The sequence below is a fragment of the Dermacentor silvarum genome, chromosome 1 (genome assembly GCF_013339745.2).
Source record: "Dermacentor silvarum isolate Dsil-2018 chromosome 1, BIME_Dsil_1.4, whole genome shotgun sequence".
Taxonomy (NCBI): Eukaryota; Metazoa; Arthropoda; class Arachnida; order Ixodida; family Ixodidae; genus Dermacentor; species Dermacentor silvarum.
In genome coordinates, this window is record NC_051154.1 from 62932725 (window position 1) to 62959229 (window position 26505).

Consider the following 26505-nt stretch of genomic DNA (forward strand, 5'->3'; position numbering starts at 1 on the left):
TGAGGTTAAAGTGAGCAAGGGAAGGTACGGATTATGCAGCAGATCGACGCAGAAAATAACCAGGAAGAAAATAGGAGGAGGAAGAAGATTCAATAGAAGCTGGCAAAACTAAGGGTTATGTAAAATATCATTTTTGATAAAGTAATGCACTACAACTTTTGAAAATAATTCACTGCACTAGATTATTTTGGCTCGTGTCCTGCGTGCTACCATATCATTATAGAACAGCTGCGAAGGCAGGAACAGCGCGCGCTAGCTGCGAAAGAAGAGGAAGTGCCGAGCCGAATAAACACGGCCTGCATGTAGTCAGACTGAAAACGACGTGCCTCATTCTTTTCCCCCGGTGCTTATACACGTTGTTCATCGAGTGTCGGCGGCGGCGGCGGCGGCGGCGGCGGCGGCGGCGGGTGAGCGAGCAGCCCATTCAGATTTTTCGAAGCGGCCGGCTGCGACCAAAGAGCGTCGGGCCCGTCGACCGAACAGCTGCGCCGGAGACGCGGCGTTCTCGCGCGCCCCGAAAAGTGCCGGGGCACGCTCGGCAGCCAAGCTGCAGGGCTGCCAGCATGGTCGTCGTGGACGTCGTGTGCTGCCAGCCGCGGTGACGGCCATGAACCGGCTGCACGTGCTTCTGCTGGCCGGCGCCCTTCTCTGGGCCCTCGTCACCGGGCTCATATTCGTGCAGATCAACCAGAGTCGCTTGCACGGCGTCTTGCACTCGCAGGCAATCGTACTGGAACGAGACGTGCGCTCGCAGCTCGACTCTAACGACGAAGTGCTCGACCAGCTTAAGCAGTGGAAGAAAGCGATCGACGACGCCAGGGAGGAACAGGAGGTCATCGCAATCCTGGTGCTCACCTGCAACCGAGTGTCCGTGACACGCACGCTGAACCAGGTGATGCGGTACCGCCCGTCGCAGCCACGGTTCCCTGTCATCGTGAGCCAGGACGGCTACAACAACGAGACCTCCGAACTACTTCTCCGGTATCAGCGGAAGCACAAGTTCACCCTGCTTCATCAGCCCGATCAGAAGAAGCTCACAGAGGGTATAACGGCGGTGTTTAACATCGAGGGTTACCACCGCATCTCGCGGCATTACAAGTGGGCGCTCACGCAAGTTTTCAATCGTCTGAAACACACCGCCGTCATTGTGCTTGAGGACGACCTGGACATTGCGCCCGACTTCTTCGAGTATTTCGCTTCGCTGCTTTCCATTCTGCGGAAGGATCCCAGCTTGTTTTGCGTGTCTGCTTACAACGATAACGGCAAGCGAAGTCACATCTCTTTGCTGCCGGACATGCTACACCGCACAGACTTTTTCTCAGGCTTAGGGTGGCTCTTGACTCGTGAGTTATGGAATGAGATTGGTCCTCGGTGGCCTAAAGCTTTCTGGGATGACTGGATGCGGCAGCCTCAACAACGCAAAGGCCGCGCGTGCATCCGGCCCGAAGTGTCACGCTCACGGACGTTCGGTCGTATAGGCGTCAGCGAAGGGCAATTCTTCGACAAGTACTTGAAAGACGTGTACCTCAACAACGTCTTCGTGCGCTTCAGTGGCATGGACTTAAGTTACTTGCTCCAAACTCGCTATGATCACGCGTTTCAAATGACAGTTAGCGAGAGCAGAGTATACACTTTCGAGGATCTCAAAAAGGGACTCATTGCTCAAACTCCGGCAAGGATACCTTACGCGAATGAGAGTGAGTTTGCTGAAATCGCGAAAGTTCTGAACATCATGAACGATTTTAAGGCAGGTGTTCCGCGTACCGCTTACAAGGGCGTTGTGAGCACTTATATTGACGGGATACGGTTGTTCGTTGTGCCTCATCCGTGGCCCTTTGAACCTCATCCCTACAAGGCGAACCGACATCAACTGAGTGGTCAGCTCGCGCCGCGGCCGCTGCGGTAGCATGCGGCAGCCGAAGGGTCTCTATTAGAAGGAGAGAGTTCCGTGAGTGCGTCATGTCAACCATGTGTCCATCAGATTCCGACTTCCACTCGGATTTCTCACTGCAACCATAGTGGGTCATCAGCGGGATATATTTTCGAAAACAAGCCTGACAACAGCTGAATTCTCCCGGACGATGAGTTTGGCGGAAAACTATATCTCTTCTAGTCATTCTTATTATCTGTTCCCATCACACCGTCACAAATAAACATTTTTATCGTTGCCACTTAATCTCAAGTTACTGCTAATGTTAAAGGATCGGCGGTATTTTCTAATTTGCCATTTTTCCCGCTTGTGTTGTCAAACACATGAAACGCCTATTTATATTAAACGAAAAAAAGAAAAGCTAGAGCACTGCTACCACTGGAGCGACGACTGAACAGAATCATTCGTGCTGTCTCCCGCATCACCATGTGATGTACAATGAATGATAGTTGTTTGCAGCAATGGCATACTTGTATTGGCAGAGTCGATGTGCCAGGGAGTTATTAACGATATTTTAAGGCGCAGCTTTCTTTGCCTATCCCACCGTGGTTTTGCGACTGTCAGTATCTCGTAGGATATATTTGTTAATATATATACAAAGGTTATTTGCGCACCGGCTTATATAAGCAGTGCATGTTGACCTCAAAAGTAGTACGTACCACTGTTGCGTGCAATCAAATAAATAACGACATAATACATCTGCATACAATGCCGCCTATTAAGTATCTCTAATGCGCACAGAGCTCTTAACGAAATAGCGCATGATATTCAGCAGTTTCTTAGAAATTTCTTGTATTTGGCCTATAACCCTATTCTTGGGCCACGGCGTATGTGCCCATTCCTGGCCAGTCCCCCAGAACTGGTAAGGGCCACTGTGACACAGGGGTTATAGAAGCCTAATTAACTCTGCTTACATATCTACATAATGTGACACATGGAGTAGAATTACATGGGCGTCGTTCTTCTCTATACGTACCCCTGTCCACCATTCTTCCCCGGACAAGGATTAAACATCGCCGACGTCTCAGTGTGCGTACACGTAAACTGGGGCTTACATTTCGCCACCACTTCTCATCCTCCTCTATTTCCTGTTTTTCTCCCTTCCTCTTTACCGCTATGTGGAGTGGCAGGCCAGAGAAACGCTCCTCCAGCCAACATCTCAGCTTTTCTTGTTGTTGTTGCTGTTGTTGTTGTTCTTCTTGTTGTTGTTGTTGACCTGCGTGGTCGTGGCGGCGCATACCCACAGTGGGGGAGAATGGCCATGAATCGTATGGTTAAATTAAGCGGATGAAGACAAGGAAATGAACACACTTAGAAATAAAAATTATTGTGTGAGGAAGAACGTAAATTATATAGAAACAATCGAAACAAAACCATGCATTAAAAAGAAAACAAAATTCAGAGCCCTTCCACTACTGTGAAGATGGAAGCAAGCGAAGCTGTGACTATGGTGGATCTGCTGTCGTGAATATTGCCCCCCCCCCCCTCCCCGATGAGAATGGACGTATCGTCGTGGGGCATCACCCAACTGAACATGTCTACCATGAACGTTTCGGTGTATTTCGTAGGCGTGGCAGGGGGGAACGTACACATGCAGTCGCGATCACCGTACCCTCAAAGCGTTTTATTAAAGACGGCTGCGCCAATCGCGGCGCGCACACAAGCGCTAACGCACTCACGTGGTAGCCGGGGTGATCTACGTCACTTAATGAAGAAGCAAACGTAGGATCCGGCGAAAACCGCGGTATAACGCACACTTCTTTACAATCCTAATTTGAAAACACCGCCAACCCGGCGTTTTCATACGACTCCACGAGGTGGCGCCGAGGCGGAGGGATGCATATCCGGCCTAGCGACGCTAGCCTCCCAGCAGGGCTTAACTCTAGTCAGGCGCAGCTTCCAGCAGGCTTGCCGGGCTAGCCTCGCAGCCGGGCCCAACTCTACTCAGGGGGGAACGCGGCATAAAAGAAGGTCGACTGCCGCAAGAGAAGAGAGATAGCGGCGACTCAGCGGGCCGGGAGGGAGGAGGGGCCGTGAGCTCAAAAATACGACGACGCTCGAGCCAATGCTGATGATAATAGTTTTTTTCTACACGCGGACACGATCCTGGGGGACCCTATAGCCCTCGACAGCTTCGCTGTAAAAACTTGTTCGCTCTCTCTCGCTTTGTGAACAGCGTAGTGCATAAACAAAAAATTAATGTAGCTCCAATTCTGCTCAAATCCTGCGCTTGTGTAGTTCAATTCCAGCGCAAATGCAGCTCCGCTAACGTGAAACCCTGGGGAAATTCGAAGCAGTGATGCGCCGGTGCTGGAGTAGTGCTGGAGGGAGGAGCAATCGAGCGCTTGTGGGGTGGTGGCGCACTCTTTTGCGCTGCGCTGGTACCAGTCTGGCGTTTCGGAGCCGATTTTAACGAGTTTCTGCTAATTAATGCGCTTAATGCTTGATTATTCCTGTAAACTCGGCGGTGATGCAGTTCCACTGAACGTGAAAGCTGGGGAAGTGCGAAGCAGTAATTCGCCAGTGTTTACTTCCCTTCAGTGGCGTAGCCAAGGGGGGGGGGGGGGGGGTTGGGGGGGTTCAAACCCCCCCTCCGAAATTTTTTGCACCCCCCCCCCCCCACTAACCCACCCTTTTCTCTCGTCGCTTCGCGCTGACATATTTCAAGAAACCGGTGCTACTTTCACACTTTCATTCCTGGGCGCTTCCGTTTGGGTTGGTAATTTACAGCGAATCATGTCTGCATATGGAAAAAAAAAACTGTCACGGTGTTTGTCAAGGCCTTGACACTCTGTGAGGTTTTGGGCGCGAATGTGGCGGCCGCATTCTGAAACAACAAATGCGCAACAAATGCGCAACAAATGAAGCAACAAATGCGGCAGCCGCATTTTAGATGAAGGCGAAAATGCTCGAGGCCCGTTTACTTAGATTTAGGTGCACGTTAAAGTCCCCAGGTGGTCGAAATTTCCGGTATACATTTCCGCCGCTTCCCTTCAGGTGCCGGTTAGGCCGAGTTCGCGTAGGAACTTGGTCTCGAAGCTGTCGGAAGCGGCAAAATCTTGCAAAAATCCGCCCGCCTAGGCGGCAAAACAGGCAGAAAAACAGGCGGCGAGCCAAATTGGTCTCGGACCGATTTTTTCGCCATGGCGAAGCGGAAACGCGGCGGAAAGTCGTTCTGCTCGACCGGAAGCTACACTAGCATGTAAACTTCCGGTCGTAACATTGAACATGGCACCAAAAGTAGGCTGTAATGCTGATCGACGCGATCAAGAACCACCCCTTGCTCTACGACAAGAGTGGCACTCAAACGTACTGTCAGCAATACTCGCGATAGTATTCAACGTCGCGCGACAGGAGGTGCGGCAACGAAGCCTTGGCGTGACCCAACTTCTTAGGGCCCATTCACACTTGCGACTAGGCGAGGTCGCGCGACCAAGTTGGTCGCAAAGCGACCAGTCGCAAGTAGTCGCAAATGGTCGCTTTTCTCGAAATGCGACCGTTTCCGGCCAGTCGCTCACTGCTCGATTTCTCAGTCGCGCGACCACAGTCGCAGAACAGCTGAACCAATCAGATGCGAAGGAACAGGACGTCCGTATACGCTGACGCTTATTTTACGCAGCGATGACATTTCAAGCAGACGTGAACGGTATATCGTGATACATTTCGGTTTAGCGACTCGTCGGTCGCATTTGTAAGTGTGAACATCGTTCGTCTTGAGTAGTTTTCTGGTCGCCAGTCGCAATTGGTCGCGCGACCTCGCCTAGTCACAAGTGTGAATGGGCCCTTACACTTTTGCAAAGCCAGGCGAACCCACCACTGCCGTTTCCGAGGTTTTCTTATCTTCCGTTTATTCATTGTCCATTTCTAGAAAACAAGTAGGTAGAAGTATAAAAGCCATTTCTTCTTCCACTTCCATGGAAGACAATAGTTAGGCAGATTCCTCGTTGGCGCTCCATAATTCTCCTCGCACGTGCACGGTATGTTGCAGAAGTCGTGGGGTGCTTTTCTCGTCGCGACGAGAGATTGGAAGCGTAGGTCTCACGTAGGACGCGCAGGCTTCGGCGAGCCTCAACACAAGGGCCAGCCCGGGTTTTAGCTTTGGTGTTCCCGTTGCCGCTTTCGTGTCCTGGAGGCGCCGAAAATAATACGAAATGATGAAATGTTATTACAACTTGTAAATAAAAGCTATTAAAGAAATATAATCACGCCTATAGGCAGCAACCTGTGACACAGCGCTACCGCGCCCGTGTGAGGAGAATTACAGAACGCCAACGAGGAACTTACCGAAGGTCGCAGATGACACGCGAAATTGCGCAAGATGATCACTTTTGATTACGGGTGGGTCAGTGAATGAACATACCGCTCGAAATAATGCGATAATGAGCGCCACCACGCCGACAAACGTACGCAGACTAGATGGATGTAGACGAAAGCGGCAGCGCGGCCGCGGTGGTAGCAAAATAAATGTGAACTTGGACATGCGCGGAAAAGATTTTCCGGCTGCTTTGGCCTCTCCACCCGCTTGCCGCTTCCCAAATGTGAACGTAGCCATAGTCTACAGCGCAAAACGTCTCTCGTTTGCGATTGCGCTCCTACGGAAGGCTGGTAGTTACTGTTGTGTTGCTGAATCCCAAACCAGCAATTACGAAAGGCTGGTAGTTGCTGTTGTGTTGTGGAATCCAAAACCAGCAATGTGCAAACGAAAGGGTTGATGCCAGCAGTGAAATTCCACCGACTCGCAACAGAATGCACGAAACAGACAGCCGACAAGCATGGATTACTGCTGTGCGCAGTACAGCGTAAGTAAACTCTTGTTGCAGGCGCTGACAGTTCTCGTCGGAGTTCACGCGTCCTAAGAAATTGATTATGTGCACTATGCACTGAACAAAACCGGAGTTCATTCCTGCATCACTAGTACACCAATCAGTCGAGATTCTGTGAGGTACAAGGCCACTTCCTGTTTGCACCGGCCTAAGTGAAGCAGAAATGACTCGCACGCACTACTTAAAATGCGTACACATGCTATAACTATGCAGTGCGGTGAAATATTCTGTACAATTCTGAATCTGTTGACGTAAAGGCAAATGACGGCTGCACGCTCGCACACAGCGGAAGACACAGCGGCCCATGCACTTGCCGCAGGAAATGCAAGGCGACGAAAGCTTCGTAAAAAAAGCATTATTCGTTTTTGCGCGTATTTAAGTTTTCTAGCGCAAAGACGCAGCGAACAAGCTATTGCTATGGGAGTAGGTATAGCCTGGTAACACGTGCATTTTCACATGTATAGCGGTCCTTGACCTGTGAAACGCACTTCGCCCCGACGAGGACGACGCCATCTACGCTTAACGGAGATTAACAATTAATGATGTCTTCTCCGATCGGGCGGGTCGTCTCAATGATGCGTTTTCGAAGACTGGTCCATTCAGTGGCGCGATGAGAGACGGTTGCTCCAAACGCCCACTGTACCTGTCGTACTTACTGTATTTTACTGAGCTTACATTACTTTTTACTTAATTTCTTCACAAGCACACAGTGCCACACACACACGCGAGGGGGGGGGGTCCCATGTCTTTGATATACATGCATAGAGTGTGCTTAAACTACCGATACTTATTATCAAAGCAGACGCTTGCCCCCCCCCCCCCCCCCCCGGTCGGGCCGATGAACCCCCCCCCCGACAAAAATTTCTGGCTACGCCCCTGGAGGGAGGCACTGACTAGCTCCCTGTGGTGGTGGTCGAGGACGACCGCAACTGCTCGAGTGCGGGTGGTGTCGTACAGTGCTGCGTCGGTGTAGCAAGTGGTGTTGTTCTCACCGTACCTGAGGGCTAAGGCCTCAGCTCGTGCTTCCCGTCGACCCTGGTGCAGTAGGGTGTCCATGTTGCGGGGGATAGTCGCAACGGTGAGTGTTGAGCGGACCTGATCTGGGACTAGGTGGAGTCGGGCTGCCTCCCGGAGGGTACCAGTGTGTCCGAGGAGCTGCAGGAGGGCGCGGTCTGTGGGTGTGAGCGTTAAGCGCTGGAGCTGAGTGGCCATTTGTGCTTCACATTCCTCCGTGAAGGTGTTATGTATCCCCATGGCAAGGAGTTTGCTTGTTGGGGCGCCAGGGGGGAGCTTTAAGGCCACCCGATAGGCCCGACGCATCATGGCGTCAATTTGGTCGCGTTCTTGCTGATTTAGGCGATGGCAGGGGAGGCCGTAGACGATTCGACTCACTATCAGACTTCGAACGAACTTGAGAGTATATCTTCTTCCCGCATTCCATGGCGGCGGGTGGTGACACGGGCAATCATGCGGGCCACTTGTAGCGTTGTGTTGCGCAAGAGTGTGAGGATATGTGTGGCGCGACGGTTGGATTGCAGCCACTTACCTAGCACTCTGATGATGGAGCGTTCGGGGACGACTTTGCCAGCGAGGAGGACCCGGATGGGGTTTTCGTGGGCAGTCTGGCGGGGCTGGGTTGTGGAGTGGCGAACTCGGAGCAGCTCGGATTTTTCGGTGGAGCAGGCCAGCCTGCGGGCATGCAGATATTGCTCGACACAAGTGGCGGCTTGCTGGAGGTATTCTTTTTCGCCGAGGAAGCCCTGGGTAGCCCAGACCGTAATATCGTCCGCATACATGGCATGGCGAACGCCCTCGATGTGTTGGAGTTGATGTGCCAGGCCCACCATGGCCACGTTGAAAAGGAGGGGGGAGATGACCGAACCCTGCGGCGGACTACGAGGGTGTCTGATCGGATCGTCCCCATCCCGACAGTGGCAGTGCGATCTGTCAGGAATGCTTTGACGTAGTTGAAGACACGGTGGCCGCAGTTCAGGGCTGCAAGGCCTTCGAGAATGGTTGAGTGGCTAACGTTGTCAAATGCTCCCTTGATATCAAGCGCCATGATGACGTTTTCACCATAGCGGGGTACGGGTTCAATGACTTCCTCTTTTAGTTGGAGGAGGACGTCTTGAGTGGACAGATGCGCACGGAACCCGAACATCGTGTGTAGGAGCAGGTTGCCATCTTCGAGGTAGGTCTGAAGGCGGAAGGTGATCACGCGTTCGAAAAGCTTGCCCAGACATGAAGTAAGGGAGATTGGACGCAGGTTCTCGATTTGCAACTTCTTGCCTGGTTTCGGGATAAGGATCACCTCGGCATGCTTCCACTCCGGGGGGATGGTGCCGTTCTGCCAGTGGGTGTTCAAGAACGCCGTGAGATCTTGCAGGGCGGTGTCATTGAGGTTATGGATAAGCGAATATGTAATGCGGTCAGCCCCGACAGCAGTGTTGCGTGTGCTCGCGCGGACGGCCGCATACACTTCCTCGATCGTTATGGGGCGGTCCAGGAGGGCGTTTGGGGAGCCTTGATAGACAGTGTTGGCAGGGGGTGGGTTGTGATCGCCAAAGCATTTTCTGCGGAGCTGGTCGAGAAGATCGTCATCAGTACCGTCAAATGTGTGAATGAGGCGATGGACGGCCTTGTTCGTTTCAGTTTTGCTGCGGGTGGGGTCGATGAGAGCCCGCAAAATGCGCCACGTGCGCGCCGTCCCCAGAGAGCGTTAAGGGTGTCCGTGAATTGCGCCCAGTTGAGTTGGGCTAGGCTGGCGGCGTATTCCTCTGCTTGGGTGGTGAGCAAGGCAATTTTGACCTTAAGTTTTCGATTATGTTTTTGAGTCTTCCAGCGGCGGAGTAGACTGCGACGTGCTTCCCACAGGTGGAGCAGGTGGCCGTCTACCTCGGGGGTCTGAGTGGTGCGGGTGATGTGTTTTGTATGGCGATCTTGGGTGCGGCGAAGCTGTTCGCACCAGTCCGTAAAAGGCTGGTGTTAGCGTCGGGGGTTTGCTCGCTATCGCATCGGAATGCATCCCAATCCGTGATTTTGGCTTTCCCGATGGGACGCCGCAGGGCATCCTCAGTGAGTGTACGTGGAATTGCCTCCGATGAAGGTAAGGTCAGGGCAGGTATCACGACAAACACTGTTTCCGATGCGGGTGGGTGTGGTAGGATCGGTGACGAGCTCGAGCCGGTAAGTGTCGACGGCAGTGGCAATTTGCTTGCCTTTGTGGTCGGAATTCTGGTAGCCCCAGCTTGTGTCTTGGGCATTGAAATCCCCGAGTAGGATCAGATCCTTACCGTTGGCCAGGGAACAAGCACCTCGGATGAGGGTATAATAAAAGTCTGTGTGGCGTTGCCGGGGGGAGGGGGAGGGGGGCTATAGGCATTGAGGATGAAGAGGCTGTGCTTGCTGGTCTTTTTCCGGCGCCGGAGCACGATCTTTACAATGACATGCTCGATATGAGTGTCCCGGATGACGTCATGGGCAATGACAGTGAACGCCTTATTGACGAGAATGGCCGCTTTGGCCTCGGTGGGGCTGTCATAGGCCTCTTAACCTGACAGGGTTGGCGAGACACCTGGCTCCTGTAGGGCGATGACGTCTGGCGGTTCAAGCTGGGTGTTTATGTATTGTTGAAGGAGGCTCCGCTTGCGACGGTAGCCTCGGCAGTTCCATTGCCAGATTTCTAAGCGTTTTTGCTGAGATGCGGTGGGGCTGCCCATGTTAATTCCGAGAGGTGGGAGGTAGGGTGAGTTGGGGGGCCTTGAGGATAACTCCGGGGCCGGTAGCTGTCCGCGCGGGGGTGACCGGGTTGAGCTGAATCGGGGGGTTGGAGGTAGGAGTGGGCGTTCGTTTCTTGCGGAGAGAGCCGCCTATTTCCGCAAAGCGGGCTTCAAGGTGTGTTTCGACATCCGCGATGCGTGTGCCCAGTTGGGAGAGTTGGGCAGAGAAGCTCTGCGTAAGTTGGTGGTGTTGGTTCTGTTGTTGTTGCGTGAGTTGTTTCGTGAGTTCTCGCAAGCTTTCGTGTAGTACGGTATATGTAATGGGGGGTTCCTGGGGGGATGCAGGAGGATCCGCGCAGGGAGGGGCCTCGTGTGTGGGGTGGAGTGGGGGGGGGGGGGGGGGGCGGCTTGGGTGATAAGGGCGCGTAGCTCAGCCATTTCACGGGCGTGTTCGGCTTTAAGTTGTGAGAGTTCTTTCTTAAGCTGCTGGTTCTCTTGGGCCAGTGCTTCGTATTGAAGTGTGAGTGGGGGGTTTGAGCGCGGAGCGACGGGGGTCTTTGCCACAGTCGACCAGCTTACCTTGGCGGCCCTGTCGGCCCGGCGGCGGGGCGGCAGGCCGGCCGGCTGGTGCAGCGGAGCCCTTCTTTTGCAGGCCGGTGCGTTGGTCCTGGGTGGCGTGGCGTTCCGGCTGGGCGCGGGAGCTGCGTTGCTCGGGCTGGGAGGGTAGAAGTTGATCCAGGCCGGCTGGTGGGAGCGGCGGAAAGGACTGTGATCGGGAGCGGGACCGGGAAGGGGTCTTTGAGGAGTCGTCATCGTTGCTGAACCACCGGCGGCGCGCGCTTGGCGTCTGGCGTTGAGGGGTTCTGCTACGGCGAAGAGTTTTGAGACGTTGAGGGCACTCCTTGGCCCCTGAGAGGTGTCCCTCCCCACAGAACTTGCACTGAGGAGTGCAGGGATGGTTCTCAGTGGGGTTCAAAATGCCACACTGGCGGCACACGGCAGCGTCCGGAGTGGGGCAAACGTCCGAGCGATGACCAGGCTGGTAGCACACCTGGCACACTTGTCGGGTTGGACGGTACGGGTGGCACGCTACCTCCAAGCCGTAGTAGCTCTAGAGAACGTAGCGGGGAACAAGGGAGCCTTAGAAAGTTATAACGGCCGCCTTCGATGTCCCAAGCATGCGGGCGCTATGGATAGTAACGCCCTGTGTCCGCACTCGCAGGTTAGCTTTGAGTTCATCTGGAGAAGTTCCAGGGTCCAGACCATGTATAACGCCCCGTAGAGTGTTGTCAGGGGCCGCCACATAGGTGTTGAAGTCGTGATTGCTCCCGCCGAAGGCGAGCGTGGACACTCGACGAAGGAGCTCAGCTGTTTCCATGTGTGGAGTGCTAGCGATAATAATGTTCGACCCTGTACGGATCCGCACGATAAAGTCGTTGCCGGTGCACTTGGGATGGTAGTTGCAGGCTGCCACCACAGCCCGGGACACCTGGTGAGTTGTGAGTGTCTTGATAGTTAGGCCCTTTTTGGGGCGCAGAATAATCTTGAAGTCGTTCCGAGGTAGCGGCGGTAGCCGGCGACGCGGCCGGCGCGTCTCTCCGGGCGAGCTCTTGGCGTTCGCTGCGGACGCGTCGGGCGTCGCTGCCGTTTGCGTGGTAGGAGGCGAGTTGTTTACCTACGCGTTGCTGGCAGAGCCTGGTAGGGACTTTAACTCCCACCTTATCACGTGGGGATTAAAAACAGATCAGAGAGGCAATCGCTTGTGGAATTGGTCCCAGGACAATAATCTTACGTGTGCAAATTCAGGACGACCTACTTTCGTCAGACTTCAGGATGCTTCTGCCCTAGACTTGACTTTTGTAAGCTCAAGCCTCTCCCTGCCCGCCTGTTGATCATGCCACAAATAGCGACCACATACCGGTCATTTTTGACATACGTCCAATTACCTCCTCACTTTCTAATATGCCTACTTTCATAAATTACAGTAAATTTCAAAATTCCTTGCGATCCTCATTGGCTTCTCTGACTGATGTTAGTCTCAAATCGAAAGCACTGAGCATTTGTTCTGTTTTAAAAGATTCCCGGGGAAAATCTGAATTTATTGTACAATCAGTGGAGCCCTGGACTAGGGGCCCCAACCACGGGACCTAAAATTTCATTTCATCCATTAAAGTTTCTCTCCAGGGGCGTAGCCAGAAATTTTTTTCGGGAGGGGTTCACCGGCCGACCGGGGGGGGGGGGGGGGGGGGGGGGGGCAGGCTTCTGCTTTCCTCTAGGTCACGTGATCGATAATAAATGTCGGTAGGTTAAGCACACTCTATACATGTATATCAAAGAGTCCAGGGGCGTAGCCAGAAATTTTTTTCGGGGGGGGGGGGGGGGGTTCACCGGCCCGACCGGGGGGGGCAAGCGTCTGCTGTTCTCTACGTGCCGTGATCGATAATAAATATCGGTAGTTTAGGCAGACTCTATACATGTATATCAAAGACATGGGACCCCCTCGCATGTGCGTGTGCTTGTGAAGAAATTAAGTAAAAAGTAAAGTAAGCTCAGTAAAATATAGTAAGCACGACAGGTACAGTGGGCGTTTTGCGCAACGGTCTCTCATCGCGCCACTGAATGGACCAGTCTTCGAAAACGCATCATTGAGACGACCCGCCCGATCGGAGAAGCCATCATTAATTATTAATCTTCGTTAAGTGTAGATGGCGTCGTCCTCGTCGAGGCGAAGTGCGTTTCACAAGTCAAGGCCGGCTATACACGTGAAAATACATGCGTGACCAGGCTATACCTACTCCCATAGCAATAGCTTGTTCGCTGCGTCTTTGCGCTAGAAAACTTAAGTACGCGCAAAAACGGGGAAGGCTTTTTTTTTTTTTTTTTCGGAGCTTTCGTCACCCTGCTCCCTCATACGAGAGGGTTGCATTTCCTGCGGCAAGTGCATGGGCCGCTGTGTCTTTCGCTGTGTGCGAGTGTGCAGCCGTCATTTGCGTTTACGTCAACAGATTCAGAATTGTACAGAATATTTCACCGCACAGCATAGATATGGCATGTGTACGCATTTTAAGTAGTGCGTGCAACTCATTTCTGCTTCACTTACGCCGGTGCAAACAGGAAGCGGCTTTGTACCTCACAGAATCTCGACTGATTGGTGTACTAGTGATGCAGGAATGAACTCCGGTATTGTTCAGTACATAGTGCACATAATCAATTTCTCAGGACGCGTGAACTCCGACGAGAACTGTCAGCGCCTGCAACAAGAGTTTACTTACGCTGTACTGCGCACAGCAGTAATTCATGCTTGTCGGCTGTCTGTTTCGTGCATTCTATTGCGAGTCGCTGGAATTTCACTGCTGTCATCAACCCCTACGTGTGTACATCGCTGGTTTGGGATTCCACAACTGAAACAGCAACTACCAGCCTTCCATAATTGCTGGTTTGTGATTCAACAACACAACAGTAATTACCAGCCTTCCGTAGGGGCGCAATCGCAAACAAGAGACGTTTCTCGCGCAGACTAAGATCCTGCGCGAGCGCGGTCTAACCTGCACCTGAAGGGAAGCGGCGGAAATGTATACCGGACATTTCGACCACCTGGGGTCTTTAACGTGCACCTAAATCTAAGTAAACGGGCCTCGAGCGTTTTCGCCATCATCTAAAATGCGGCTGCCGCATTTGTTGCTTCATTTGTTGCACATTTGTTGCTTCAGAATGCGGCCGTCACATTCTCGCCCAAAACTTCACAGAGTGTCAAAGCCTTGACAAACACCGTGACAGTTTTTTTTCCATATGCAGACATGATTCGCTGTAAATTACCAACCAAACGGAAACGCCCAGGAATGAAATTGTGATAGTAGCACCGGTTTCATGAATTATGTCAGCGCGAAGCGACGAAAACAAAGGGCGGGTAAGGGGGGGGGGGGAAATTTCGGGGGGGGGGGGGGGTTTGAACACCCCCCCCCCCCCTGGCTACGCCACTGTTTCTCTCAGTTAAATCGAATTCTTCCCCTTGGTGGAATGATGACTGTTCGCGTGACTACAGGCGAAGGAAGGCAGCTTGGAAGACACTGTTACATAATGCCCTCAAAACTGGCTGGATTACAAATTCTATGCAGGTACTTTTAGTCGGACAGTGTTGAAGGCTAAAGACGAGTACGACATCCAGCATTTTGATTTTCTTTCTAAATCAAATAATAAACGCGAACTGTTCAGCTTTCTACGCGCCAAGAAAATGATTCCGCGACTAATAAATGCAGAATGTGCAGTTTTGTCTCCCGAAGAAATAAAGGATTCATTGGACGTAATCGCTAGAGGGCTAGAACGTCGCTTTTCTTCCCAACCACCATTAGCTCCATTGCTATCACCTACTGAGGAAGATTTCACAGAAATTTCGAAGTCTGAATTATGAGATGTTTTACTGAGCTTTCTATCAGTGGCTCCGGGCCCCGATGGAATCGCTTCGTCCATGTTAAAAATTTATATAAAGAATCACAAGAATCTTTATTAGACATCAATTATTCCATCATAAGGGCATGGCTTCCACTGGAGTGGAAAATTGCCAAGGTCATTCCCCTTCTTAAAAATGCGGGTGATGGTTGTGTTAGACAATATCTGGCCCATCAAGTTAACTTCAAATTTCGTAAAATTGATTGAAAGAGTTATCAATATTTGTGTGATAAATTTTCTTAATGAGTGATCGATCTCCAGTCCGAAACAAATTGGTTTCAATCACAGTGATCTCTATATGGCAGGCCCATATTGACCTTGAAGCCGCATTCAGTTGGCACGGCGCCAAAGGCAGTATGCGGCATTAGTCACTTCTCCGGTCTTATTTAATATTCTAATGAGTTCCATACCAAGTCATGATGACGTACATACGTACGTGTACGCTGATTACATAGCGTTTTTCTCATCGGCAACTGACATGCAAAAATTTTATCAAATATTACAGACATACTTGTCTGTTACAGAAAGATGGCTTGATGCGATGCATCTGTCTCAACGTTAACAAATGCTCAGTGCTCGCGTTTCCATTAAAGGACCCCATATATATTTCTCTCTTACCTAAATATTATCCCACAAGTAGAGACTGTCAAGTATCTTGGCGTGATGTATGATGGTTCACTGTCTTGAAAGGCACACATTGACTGTATTGCAGCAAAAGGTGTTCGTGCGGTTGGCTTGCTGCATAAGCTAAGCAATAGTCGATCAAGAATGCGAAGAACGCTGTTAACAATATACCGCATGTATGTTCGCCCGTTATTGGAATTTGGGTGTGTACTGTACTCCTTGTGCTGCCCCCTTGTTCTTCGGGAGAGGCAGGCCTTGTGACAATGTTTAGGGCTACCTAAATTTGTAGCAAATGAAGTTCTACATCTGGAAGCTAGAATGCCTTCTCTTGTTACGAGGTCTCGATTATTAGCTGTATGTACAATCATATTTAAGACTATATGAATCCCGTATAACGCGCTCACAAACAGTTTCTATCTCCCAGCCGGACTTGTTTTTAGGCTTGTACTGGCCGCGATTCCACACACCACAAATTATTTTTATTCAAACTCTCCTAGATCAGTTAAGCGTCCGAATTCGAGAGGCGAGTCCTGTTTGTTGCAACACCAATTCCATTAAAATTCAGTACTTTATTTTCCCTAAAAATGCAAAGGCACTATCTTATCGCATGCTAAGCTGTATCTTAAATGATTACTTTTTGCACGTTCCGATTAAGACAGTTACTATTGCCACTGACGCTTCCCAAAATGAAGTGTGGGCTGTGCAATTGGAATATTTTCTCCTATTCTTGATTAGTCGTTCTCTCTTCGCCTCCCAGACTTCGTACCTCTTTCTGGCAGAATATTTAGCTGTAGTTCTAGCCATCCGTAAACTAAATACATAAACACGTTCCACAGTGGTCGTCACGGATTCTTTATCTCTGTGCTCCTTCCTCACGGCTGCCGATAATTCCTCAGTTTTGCGAGCTTTCAGGTCGTTAGTGCCCCCTCACTTAGCTTTGATTATATTGGTTTGGGTACCAGGGCATAAGGGCTTATTTCTTAACGAAATGGCAGATTCGTTGGCGAAAGCGTCCCTGAATGGCCAGTCATTCAAATCCTACCGGCTTCATGCTTTCATCATAGGGGGTAGATTTTGGAGACAAATGACGCTGCATGAATTTCATGCCCCTTCTTTAACAAACTCCTCAAGTTTTCAGCACAATTGTCGCATTATTGGAATAGTGAACTCTGTCAAACGCGATCACTTGAAGTCGCAATCATTAGACTACGCTGCCGAATTCCATTTCTAAATTTTTACCTACACAGAGCCGATCTGGTTCCCTCACCAAACTGTCCCTATTGCGGGCAACATGAAACATTATATAATTTTCTGATTGTCTCTCAAAGGTATGCTGAATTTCGAAAAAGAACCTTTGAAACACTGTTCGGACTTCTTAGAATTAAATGTTCAAAATTTACTATCTCTGGGGGCCTCGACCCTTGAGCATAGCATCAGGGAGGTTGGCGATGCCATCCAGGATTTCATTGCAGGGTCAGAAAGATTTACACTTGTTAAAATCGGAGCTCAAGGTTCCGTTATATATTTATAAAATCGATGATTAGCTTTTCTTTAAATTTCATTTATTACTTTATCGTATTAAAATCATATAATCAACCTATTAATTGTCATATATGTAAAAATATAATCTTTATGGGTTCAGGAAACTAATTTCTTGGCTTGATTTCTAGTGTTATTCAACGGTTATTATCCGACATACACGTCCTTCTGGTGATTCTGCGGCATCTGCAAGTTATTCTGCTTGTTGCTACTGTGACATTGTAATCTGAAGCTTTATTTGTTGCTTACACAATTTCAAATTTTTGTATGGTAAAGGCATACCTTACGTTGTTTTGGTGCCATGCTCAGTTATGTTTCGCTGAAACGCCCTGTACCGAAAATACTGGAGCTGAGCTTGGGGATTTCGCCGAAAGAAACACCACGGTTGTGAAGATATTGCCCCAGCTGTCAGTTTTCGATGACGTGGGCAGCAAGCACGCTCAGCAACTTTCTTTTTTTCAAATGGTCAAGCGGGGCACCTGAAAGTTAGGGGCCCGGGGCTGCAGCCCCCATAGCCCCCACCTTAATCCGGCACTGCGTCTGACCACCCCGCAGATATCGCCCGGCGAACTGCTTCACTGGAGAGGGTCCGGAATGCCAAGCGCGTGAAGCTAGCGTCGGCGACTGAGGAAGAGCGATCCGTTCGGCTCGCAAAACGCTTGGACTTGGCTTATAACTTATACCTGGCTTAACAATGAGTGTATACGTAGTATAATAATTACAGCTAAATCAAAGTTTAACCAAGTGAAACCAAGACTTAACCAGGCTAAACCAAGCTTTCGCTTTGCATATCTAGGTAGCTGAGCTAAGCCACAGCCATTTTTTTTTCACATGCACCAAAACCGGCAGTCTCCTGGCGATTACCATGACCACTCTATGATCGTAATAAACTTGCCTTCATTTTGGTGCTAAGCATAATTTGGGGCGGTCTCTCCTTCAGATGAACGCTAAATAGGATAACCTCGTGTAGCTGGTTGTTGCGATTTCTTTTGTCCTAACTGCATTTATACATATATCACAACCTAGTTACGAGTGAATGTCTGCTGAACAGCTAAAATGGCAAATGTGTCAGTAGCTTGGCTCAATAGTTTTTGCTATTAGCACATGGTGCACTAGAAGAACTGGAAACACAGTTTTTGCATACAGCTCAATACAAAATAAAATAGCACCTTTCCCACTTAAAAAAATGCACAGCAGTCAGCACGGTGTTTGCCAATGGTTGTGTAGCCAAGGGCTTGCTGATAAACACAGAGCCGCATGGAGCTTTCTGGGACCCATATTTGGATGCAGCAGGTACACTCGTACATGGCCAAGCCCTTGAGCCTCGCACAAAAGCTAGGGCCCCTAGCATCTACGCCATCACAGCCTATGCAAAACCAGAAACCAGGGTTAATACGACTGCTGCTTGTGTCTGGCAAGTACGGTATGCAGTTACATATGACAAGGGGCTAATTATGGTTCCACTGCGGCGTCAGTGAGGTGAAACCACAGTTGCAACCTCGCTGCATACAAATACCAATATCGCAATTCACATTATCAAAAATAACCAAGACAATCCCTTTGTGCATAGAATAGTCCAAACTTGTCTGTGCAATGATGCCACAACTGCTGAAAAGCAGGTACAATGTGAAATTATCGCAGATGCCACTGCACTGAGGAACAAGGCAGTAGAAAAGGAAATTGATTAAGTCTCCACATTTGGCAAATCATTGTGTCCGATGCAGTTCTCTAATTTATTGTTAATGACATCCCATAAATGCCTTCTGCAGCTTCTTGGCAAATCTGTTGGAAAATAAAGCTTTACTCTTAGAACTGAGTTTTACTTTCTGAATGCTACAGCTCGGTTACTTTACCTTGCTGCATAAAATGCATTTTTATTAGTGTTTGCACTAGATATATACAGCAACAGTGAACACAATTCACTGGCATGCATAATTTTATTAGAACTCTACTTCCAACTAGTAAAATAGCACTTAGCACTCAAAACAGAGTTTCACTGTACTCAAGTTCAATGGTATACAATCCATCAAATGGGCTCCAAGACATAACTTGTCTAGGGCACAGATCAATTGGCTTCTTTATGACAGAGCTCCTGTGCATTTGCACACAACTGCACCCAAAAACACCACACATGCTTCAGTTCATGACTCATCCAGGGCAGAGAGAGTGACTTGTATGTGACACAGTCTTAGAAATGCTGTTCTCCATGCAAATTCGCAAGCTCCAGGATAGGTCATGCCCAGGATACAGATCATATGCTTGTGTATGACAGGGGCTTCGCAGTTGTCAAATGTAAATTTTCACACAACTCTCTAAAAACAATGGCATGCAGCAACAGCAAAAATTTCAAAACTAGCTGTTTGTATATACCATGCCATTTTGCATGCAATTTGTTGAAAATACCAATGCACACCCCAGTAACAATCTGATGCCATAGCATGTATAGAGATGGTGTGCCAAAAAATGCACTGCTTGTGCTGAAAAGTGATGCATGTATTTACAAAACAATTACACTGATGTTAAATCACATTTGTCACACTACTGTGTCACACAGCTGGTGCTTTATGATAATGAGAAGAAAAGTCAACAAATAATGATTATGATAATTTCTCTGATGAAGGACATTGTGTACATAAAAAACAAAAGAGCCCACAAGACTTCAAAACAGAGATGCCAGGTACACTTTCGAGCCAAAACCACACAGAGACTGACTTAGACCATGAGGCGGGGGGCCAAAACATGAACATATCACGCTTTGAAAGCCTTGGGGAACCAGAACACTTATCTCCATTACTATGTAATGAAAAGATTCATAAAGAAACCTCTCATTCACTGAAAATGCACAGTTGAAAGTAGTGATGCACTCTTTCTACATGCAACAAAGAAGGGAGCACAAGTAGGTGCTGACCTATGGCAACTGTACAACAGATATATGCTCATACAATGATCATCCATGTTCAAAGCTTCTCACATGAGACACAAACTCAGTATTTATCATACAGATGACTGAAAGCTCCTGACCCCATTCACTGTAGAGTCGACAATATTTCATAAACAGCTGGCAGCACAAGGCGGATAGGAGTGCAGATGTAAAGAAACATTGGTTCACTGATGCTATGTCCATGGAACGACCAAACAAGAACACAGGAGGAGAAAAAACAGCATCATAGAACCAAACAACACAGAAAAAAAAAAAAAAATAAGGGGGTCAAGTGTCCATGGAACCACCGAACAAAAACACATGAGAAAAAAGAGGGTCAACTGAAAACCCTGATGGCAGGAGCGATGAGACATTGCAGTGAAATATGGCAGAAACCCTATCTAAACAGCGTCACCATTTTCCTGCATCAATATATAGGTGGTCGTTGTGCCATCTTGAACTTTCTCTTCGCTCGGTCCATTCACCCCTGGTGCAGCTGGCATCGCCAGTATTGTTTCGTCTTCTTCATCCTGGCAACATCAATAACAGAAGCAATGTGCAAAATAAGCTCGTGGCAAGTAATCTCAGATCTAATGAAAAATGTTAGCAAGAAAAGGTGTGGGCCCATACATTGAAACCGAAGCACTCCTCCATGTCTTTCTGTTTCTGTTCAAGCCGTCTGCGTGCCATCTCAGCCTCTCTCTGTGGTGCATCCAGTTCCCCCTTGCCCATGCCAAGCACCTCCTCACCTGCGCACAAAACACAGAAATGAAGCCTTCAAGACAGCACAAAAAAAAAAAAAAAAAAAAAAAAAATGCAGGAATTCAATGAAGTTGCTAATGTTTTAAACTTCCACCACCACGTTCATCAATGAATGCGAGACCCACAACTTGACTATGAGAGATGCCTTATAAAGGGCTCAGGATTAATATATTTCTTCGGTGCCTCAGGTTTTTTGATGTGCACCTAAAAATGACTCGATTCAAGAGCTTTTTTGCAGCCTCCTCCTATCAGAATGTGGCTGCAGAAACAGCAAATAATATAGAAGTAACAAGCGTAGTGCTTGGCTGTAACATTTATGTCTATCTAACAGCAATTTAAATATCTAACAAACAGTTTAGCCAAGCAAAGAATATCTAAACCACAATTTTTTTTAAAACCCACCCACGTCAGTTATGCAACACACGCACAAATATAATCAATACAGCACCTCTGAAAACACTCAATTTTGTGAGTAATCTTTTGCGTAGCAGCATATTCTCAAAAAATCAGGAGATATAGGCCATTTCAAGCTACATAATTTCCACCAAATGACACAGCAGTTCCCATTGCTTCGCAACTGATGGAGTCACATCTCAAAATGCAACAAATGAGACTAGTCACAGATGTCACGATTGTTGCTGTCATTCGTGGCATCTTAAATAATGTTTCTTAGGCCGTATGTTGTCACAGCTACAGTGCTTTGCCATGCTGAAGACAATGTCATGATCATCACTGAAGGATCTGTTCATAGAAAGGTCATGTCTGCCCTCACGATCTTGATTTCTAAAAGAATGCTGCAACCACCACACTACACATGAATCATATCCATATCCTTTACAGGGCCCTTCACTATGCCCCATTGAAAATTTTGGTTATATACACTGCAACCTTTAGGGAGCGTTTTACCACAAAAAGTTTTCAAGTTGTTTCTTTATTAGAGGAGATAGGAAGAATTGAAATGTTGTGCCGCTATGCTGCGAGAAGGTGAGCTACACTGCCAACATAGATGCTCTCCCCTTTTGCCTCGACTAGTGTCTGCAAGCTACATTCCCTCACTGCCTTCTCCCATACTGGAGCTGAGGGACTGTGTCACATTCACGACATACTGTACTACTGACCTGACCAGCGAGCAGAATGCCAGCGCACCTGTTCTAGCTCATATTTCTGCCACTACGAGCCTTATGGTTACGCTACTAGTTACCCCATCTGCGTCGCACTTTTGCTGTCGTCTGCTCGCGCCAAGTCGCAATGTTTGCTTGGGTATGCACTTTATACGACTAAGAAAATGAGCAAAAGTACGTTTATTAAACAAAATCAACAATAATGCCGCACTGCTACGTGACTTTGTGTAAATCATGGCAAGGTAAGACGCCTGTCATACACCTTACATTGAGTGCTTTACGCACCTTGGTGAAAAAATCTCTGCCGACTGTGGCTTGGAGTATCCTTTACGAATGCTTTTGCTTGTCGCATCGGAATGGCCGACAGTGCTGCCTGTGATACTTGCGGCAGCGAGGAAACACTCCAACATATCCTGTGTCATTGTCCCCGCTACAGCTCCCAGAGACAGTCGCTCGTAACGGAGTTGGCACGCCTCGACGACCGGCCGCTTTCTGAGCAGACGATTTTAGAATGCCGACTGATACAGTCTTCACAGCAGAAGGCGACGAGGGCGCTACTGAAGTTCCTCCGGTCAAGCGACCTGTTTGAACGACTGTGACGCTCCTGAGTTCCTTTGTGTGTGTGTGTATGTGGTTTTTTTTTTCTTTTCTTTATCTCCCTCTCTAGGTGTGTGCATTTTTCTTTATCTTTCTGTCTCCCCTTACCCCTTCCCCAGTGTAGGGTAGCAAACTGGATATTTACCTTCCGGTTAACCTCCCTGCCTTTCGCATCTCATTTATCTCTCTCTCTCTCTCTTGGTGAAAAAATGGATCAAGGGATGCAGTTTCTAAGAAAGGCGAGGCTGCCCTAGTGTTACTTGGCATGCCGAAAATGCAGCTACATGCCTTAAATTGTTATACGTAGGTGTTCTATGATTAAAGTGATGTGCCCGTACATTTATTGCCACTTAAAGGCAATTTCCCGAATACCTTCGCCACCGGTATCAAATTAGCGTGCAAGGCAAGGATTGCATGAAATTTTTTGCAACAAAGGCCAGAACATGACAAAGACTGAAGGTAAGATTTACTGCTTTCAATACTTCTACTCATTGTACCCTAGGTGCCGTACCAAAAGCGAGCCGCATGTAATCAGCAAAAAGGAACTGAAACGAAGTGCAAGCACGTACGTTATACAGTGAAATTTTATGGAGTAAATAAATGGTCCTCGGTCGTATCCATTACGTGCGTTGCAAAGCCTGTCACAGAACGACAAGTCATAAATTGGTACAAACAGATGCACCACTAATCTTCAATGAGAGTTCAGAAGATTGCGAAGTTGATGGTGCCCAGACTTGCACACTGGGCCTTGGAATTTTATTGCAGATTGTACTTTCTTGAACAGTACAATGCACTTTAGACACTCTCCAGGACCCAAAATATTTGTTAAGGGTCCCAAACAAATCTAGCAACATCAAAACATTCAGCGCCCCCTTTCTAGTTTTTTACAGTTTCTAGTTTTTTTTCTTTAGCCGCAGAAGTGATATTTCAGTGGTGTGTCGAAAGCTATATAGATATAGGTCCTATGATCTACCATCTTAGCTGCGACTGTGGGGATCATTATGGCAGGGAAAGGTGGGCTGCCATACCCGAGACAGGAGTTCTCCTCTGTATACAAGCATGAGGTAGATGCTAAAGCTTATGCGCTATTGCCGGATTAAGAAAGGCAAAAAAAAAAAAAAAAAAAAAAAAATTTAACCGCCCTCCAAGCGACCGCTCGAAATAGTATTTACACAGGAGGGCTCTACTGAAAAGTGCATAATAATGTTCGCTAAGCTCGTGCACAACAAATAAGCCCATTTCTCATTTGCACGGTCAACAAAAACAACAAAAACGTGCGCAACAGTAGTCATTTGCTGAAGAACCGAAATTGAGCCCCAGTTTTGGTGCAGTTGTTACTTTTTTAAATTAACGCTTTGAAATGTTGGCTGAAGTGCAGCTAAACATTCTCACAATCGCAAGCATTACAATAAATCAAAATATGCCTAAATTAAAGCACATTGCACGGGTGAAGCACTTGTACAGCGCGCCCGCATGTGTGCTATAACTATGCGCCCGTTGATCGTCGAGAGGGGTAACCATAGTGGCGAAGTCTGGAACGAGAACCGGCGCAGGCGGCTCCATAGAGAACTGCCAGCTGAGCAGGTCAGTATTTGAGTAGGTCGTGGTCACATTCACATCGAGTGACTGAGCAAATGAGTCTGCCTGTCTGTCCAGCCTCCTACGTTGTGATGCAACGTGGCTGTTTCTTCAGAATAGGCATGGGACAGCATGGCATGCATGCATACATAACATGAATGACATCTCATGACATGACATTTGTCATGGCATGCATGTCATGACAAATGGTATGAATGACGTGATGCCGTCGTGGTCATTTCTTTAACTCAATATATATCAGGCTATGAATGAAATGCATGCATGACCTGACATACAAGCACATGTCATCAATGATATCACATGCTTGTCATGGCATGTATGTCATAGTCATTTCTTTAACTCTATATATACCTGGATATGAATGACATGTCATGACATGAATACCATGAATTGCATGACAAGACATGCATGAGCATGTCATTTCACGTCATTCTTGTAATGTCATGCACACATGTCTTGCCACACATATCCTGATACATTCCAGTAAAAGAAATGACCATGGCGCCATCATTTCATGTCATTCATGTGATGTCACTGATGTATGTCATAAATATCCTGATATATAACTCGTTAGAAAATGGAACTGACATGAATGACAAGCATGTCATGACTGAATGGCTGTAATTGACTGAACGACATGACATGCATTTCTTTAATTGGATATATTCTGGATATGCATGTCGCGCCATCCATGCATTTGTGACATTAATGACATGTAATTCCATGTACGTCATAAATGACATGGTCTGTATGTCAAGTCACGAGATGATTTCCATGAATGTCATGATATGCATGACAAGGGTAAGGTAAATTCATGACATACATGCACCGCATGACATTATCATGACAAGAACTAATGGAATGATTATTACAGTTAAACCTGGATATAACGAAATTGACAAATTCCCGAAAAACTTTGTTATAAAGAGGATTTTGTTATATGCAGGTTTGGCATGAAAATTCAAAAAAGAAACGATTACCGTATTTACTCGATATAAACGCACCCTCGATTGTAACGCGCACCCGTTTTCCGTTTTCGTCGAAGCACGCATCTATGGAATGTCACACCAGGTACTGGATGCGTGGACGCGTGTCGTTTCGCACAAGCGCGAGGCATCGGAAACGAAGAGCGAGCGTCACGATGGCGTCGTAGCGTCGTATAGTGATACAGTAGAACCCCGCTGTTACGTTCCCGGGTGCTGTGTTTTGCCGACTGTTACGTAGTTTTCGGCCGGTCCCGGCACAGCTCCCATAGAACCCAATGCATTGGTAACCCCGCTGTTGCGTCGCAACTGTGGGACCGTTCCCGCATCGTACGTTGCGAACTGCCACCCCACGCCGGCCCTGAGCGGCCATTTTGACTTTTCATGTCGCTTGGCTTGGTGGCTTGACGATGGCATTGGCCACCCAAAGTGCCGGGGGCAAAAAATTGAAGTATTTTTGGTTTCCGCCAGCAAAAGTATGGCCCTTGAGATCCGTATTTGCTATCTAAAGATGGTGTCTATGACGCGTTGAGGCCCTAAAATTGGTTTTGGCTCATAGGTGTTCCGTATAAAGTTCAAGGGCGATAACGCCGTCGCCGCGCGCTGTATGCTGTAAGTGCGAGTGAGTGAAAGCGCGCGAGGAGAGCCGACGACCGCGTCTAAATCTCGCGCACGCAAGAAAGAAAAGCAGGGAGCGAGGGGGGAGCGTCACGCGGGCCGTATCTTGAAAGCGATCTGCGTTGGGGCAGAGTCTAGGCAGTGTAGGTGCGTCGCCGGCTCGTAGCTTTGTGCGTGCTATGTGTTCTCGGCGCTCAGTTTGCGTTGAAGCGATAGACAACAGCACGAAGGTGACTTCACTCGCTGCTGCAGCAGTGCTTCCACATGCCGCCAGCGTTTGACAGCGCGTGTCCGCACTCATCGAGTGTGATGTGCCGCCAGCGTTTGACAGCGCGTGTCCGCACTCATCGAGTGTGATGTGTCACAGTGTTTGCCAGCGCGTCGGCAACATCAACTGGAAAAGGAGAGTGCCAGCTTGGCAGGCTAGGCCAGCTGCAGCAAGCGGCAGGATCAGGTTTGAATGAAGGGAGGGGGAAAGGTCACGCCTGCGGCGGCAAGATCGCCGGGTCGAGGAAAGCAGGCCCGACTCGCACACGCTCGCACGCACACGTGCGTTTGCATCGCATTTCGTCGCGGCGGAGAAGGTGCTTCTGGTTGCTGCTCGTGCATGACAAAATTTGCGGCAAAATCTCTAGGTTGTCGGCGGGGGAAATTCATTATTTCGAGGGGGTCTCCCGCTGCCACTTCGTTACGTAGAGGTCTCAAATACACATGCTTCTATGGAGTAACGACGGCGAATAGAAAAACTTCGTTATATCCAGGAATTCATTATATGGAGGTTCGTTATAAGCAGGTTTAATTAACTGTATATGCTTGCGTTCGTG

The 26505-nt window shown here is 48.6% G+C and overlaps 2 protein-coding genes across 7 annotated transcripts in view; one reads left to right on the plus strand and one right to left on the minus strand.

The window, feature by feature from the left end:
- The first annotated feature begins 607 nt into the window (after positions 1-607).
- Positions 608-1906, plus strand: LOC125943494 (alpha-1,3-mannosyl-glycoprotein 2-beta-N-acetylglucosaminyltransferase-like). The gene has a single exon (XM_049662854.1). The coding sequence runs from the start codon at positions 608-610 to the stop codon at positions 1904-1906; it is 1299 nt and encodes a 432-aa protein (XP_049518811.1).
- Positions 1907-18999: 17093 nt separating this feature from the next.
- Positions 19000-26505, minus strand: part of LOC119464372 (transcriptional repressor CTCF) — a 30786-nt gene continuing 23280 nt past the window's right edge. For all 6 annotated transcript variants that reach the window (XM_037725313.2, XM_049668682.1, XM_037725337.2 and 3 more), the window contains exons 10-11: positions 20632-20750; positions 19000-20531 (exon numbers count right to left, since the gene is read on the minus strand). In XM_037725313.2, the coding sequence (XP_037581241.1) occupies positions 20403-20531; positions 20632-20750 (248 nt within the window). In that variant the 3' untranslated portion in view covers positions 19000-20402. The remainder of the gene's footprint in view (positions 20532-20631; positions 20751-26505) is intronic.